The sequence below is a fragment of the Marmota monax genome, unplaced genomic scaffold (assembly GCF_021218885.2).
Source record: "Marmota monax isolate L192 unplaced genomic scaffold, Marmota_monax_Labrador192_F-V1.1 WCK01_AAM20220418_F8-fsc00463, whole genome shotgun sequence".
In the NCBI taxonomy this organism is placed as follows: domain Eukaryota; kingdom Metazoa; phylum Chordata; class Mammalia; order Rodentia; family Sciuridae; genus Marmota; species Marmota monax.
This window is the reverse complement of record NW_026692818.1, coordinates 429708-432843: the sequence shown is the minus strand read 5'-3', so window position 1 is coordinate 432843 and position 3136 is coordinate 429708. Positions and strand designations below refer to the sequence as shown.

Genomic DNA, 3136 nt, shown 5'->3' with positions numbered 1-3136 from the left:
TATACTTTATCAAATATATTCAGCCATGATGGCTAGTATGGACAGGTCATTTAACAGAAAATCTGTTATATCCACTTTCTATATGATATACTTCTAACTGCCATGCAAACAGTTATATAAGATGATTACTTCTGCTACATAATTACACATGTGTTTGCTACAATTCATAAATTTATTTTCTTATGACATGGAAAGGTGTAAGAAAAAAATGTTCAACAAATAATAGAAGTTCAAGTATTTCACTTTGTCTTTAAAATAACATGTGTGTGTATGTGTGTGTGTGTGTGTGTGTGTGTGTGTGTGTGTGTGTGTTTACCCAAATATATATAGTTCTGCCTAGAGGAAAGAAATTTAAAAGACACATTATAGAAATTTTAAAATGCAATGTCATCTTTCCACAGGAATTAAAAACTACAATTTTATTAATATTTATGACAAATCTCACACCTCATTCTCAGATAAGGAAAGACTTTGGATTTATTAGAATTGTGATGCAGGAAATTATCACTGCATTGGTCTTAATTTACATGGCTGTGTTCTCTACAAGAGAATGTTATTTAGGTAGGCTTCATTTTACTTATACCTGTTAGTAAGAATTCTGTGAACTTGTAAGATTATTTGGTCATTATTTCAGGTATAGTGAGTACAAAGGTAATGCATGGATGGATGGATGGACCTATGAACCACTGGTAAAAAGTTGTATGCACCACTACACTGTTAATGCCGCACACACGTTTTGTTCTCTCTCCATTAGTCTCCTAACTGCCCCTCTCACATCTTTGTTTCTGAGGGTGTAGATGAGAGGGTTGAGTCTAGGAGTGACAACAGTATAAAACAGGGCAATGAACTTCCCTTGCTCTTGAGAATTTTCTGTTGATGGTTGGAGATATATGAAAAGGGCTGGAATAAAAAACAGAGAAACTACCATAAGATGGGATCCACATGTACCAAAGACTTTCTGAAGCCTGGTAATTGACTGCATCTTCAGTGCAGCCCAAGCAATGGCACCATAAGATGTTAGAATGAGGAAGAGAGGTATGAGAGCAAAAATAGAGCTTGTGAACATGAGAGTCAGCTCATTAATATGAGTATCAACACAAGACAATTTCAGGAGTGCTGGAACTTCACAGAAAAAGTGATCAACTTGGTAATGTGCACACAGGGGCACCCATAAGATAAAGAGGGAATGGAGTGCTGAGTTGATAAAACTACTTACCCAAGAAGCCAAAGCTAAGGATTGGCAGAGTCGAGGGTGCATGAGGACAGTGTAATGCAAGGGTTTACACACAGCTGCATAACGGTCATAGGACATCACCATCAATAGGACACACTCTGTAGTTCCCAGTGCAAGAACAAAGTAGAGTTGAACAATGCAACCAGCATAAGAAATGGTCTTCTCTGGGCCCCAGAGGTTTACCAGCAATTGGGGAATGGAGCTGGTGGTGTAGCAGAGATCCAAAAAAGAGAGGTTTGAGAGGAAGAAGTACATGGGAGTGTGGAGACAGGAATCCAGGTATGACAGCATGATGATAAACAAATTACCTATCAGTGTCATCAAGTAGAATATCAAGATAACCACAAAGAGAATTACTTCCAGCTGAGGCCATTTAGAAAACCCCAGTAGAATGAAGTAACCTTCAGAACTAGCATTGAGTTTTTCCATCATTTTTGCTTTCTGTTACCTGAAAGGGGAAAAAGAATTACATAAGCTCAAAAAACAATATGGAAATGTGATAAATTTTTAAAAATTTTTAAAAGCCTGCCACTGTGAGATTCTAGGACAATTAGAATATTAAGAGAATATTACAATTAACAACATAAAAATTCTCAAGTTCATACTGATATAAATATAGCAAAATACATCAATGATGTACACTGAGCTAGAATCTAAATTAATAAATACAAATGTGTGATCCTTTTAGGAATACATAAGTGGATACAAAATTGGTAAATAATAATTTGATGAGAAGCATGTTATTTACATAACCTGAAACATCTCTCTACCAATTACTTGATAATTACAAAGTGAAAGACAATGAATTTTGCCATTGCAGAACATGGTGGACACCTCCATAACCATGTGATAAAAGTCAACATCAACATTGTTGAGACAAATCAACATTATGTGGCTGCTGATGTGATACTCTCAAATGGACACAATATCACTTCAATCATGTTCCCACCAAGAATACATAGCCTAATATGAATAATGAAGTAACTTGGCACAACTCAAAGTGAAACAAAATAGCTTACTTGTAATACTCAAAATGTCAGAATCAATTAAGGCAATGAAGATTGAGGGAGTGGACCATGATAAAGGAGACTGATGAATTAAAGTATGTAAATTTGTGATCCTGTACTTGAAAATAATTGCTATTAACAAAATTAGTGAAACAACTGAAGAAATCTAAATGCAAACTATAGATTTAACAATATCATCTCCCTTTTAAATTTGCTAATTTTGCTAAGTATAGAGATGTAAACTACTGTTCTTGTTCTCAGAATATAAATACCAAAAGAGATAGTGCTTATGAAAATAGTTTCACCAATTAAATTTCAAATTCTCCAAAGAAGCAATGGAGGATAGAAAGAGTATCAATAAATGGATAGATAGATGATAGACAGTAGGGGCATGATAGTTCCTTGCACTACTTTTTGTAATTATTTTGTAAATTTGAAGTTTTACCATAATAAAATTTGAGGTAAATTTTATTTACCAAAATAAATTACAAAATAATTTTATATTCCATGCATATATTTGCCTTCTTATATAAAAAGTAACATCATAATTGTCATGTTCTTCTCACTCATCCTACAGGGGATGGTCATTTGTAAGTAAATGGTATTGAAGGAAATTTCTAACTTACCTAAGGAAGACAATTTCATAAAAACCAACAATCTTTGTTACCATATGACTTCAGTTTTCTTTTCAACATTTTTTGTTTACTTCCATTTATGTGATGATAGATACCATAATAAATGCAATTCCAATAATCATACATATGGGTGAGAAGACAGAAAGAAGAATATCTACTTCCATAGTGAGTTTGAATTGTTTATATAGGGTGAAGCATATTTAGACTAAATTAGACATTCTTTTAAAAAAATTTTTTAGTTGTAGTTGGACACAATACCT

General features: G+C 33.6%; 1 protein-coding gene across 1 annotated transcript; it reads right to left on the bottom strand.

Moving 5' to 3' along the window:
- Positions 1 to 709: 709 nt before the first annotated feature.
- Positions 710 to 1666, bottom strand: LOC124095353 (olfactory receptor 2J3-like). Its single transcript, XM_046448471.1, has one exon. The coding sequence runs from the start codon at positions 1664 to 1666 to the stop codon at positions 710 to 712; it is 957 nt and encodes a 318-aa protein (XP_046304427.1).
- Positions 1667 to 3136: the final 1470 nt, after the last annotated feature.

Coding starts and splice junctions, on each gene's coding strand:
- LOC124095353 (XM_046448471.1), bottom strand. CDS start 1,666: ATGATGGAAAAACTCAATGCTAGTTCTGAAGGTTACTTCATTCTACTG.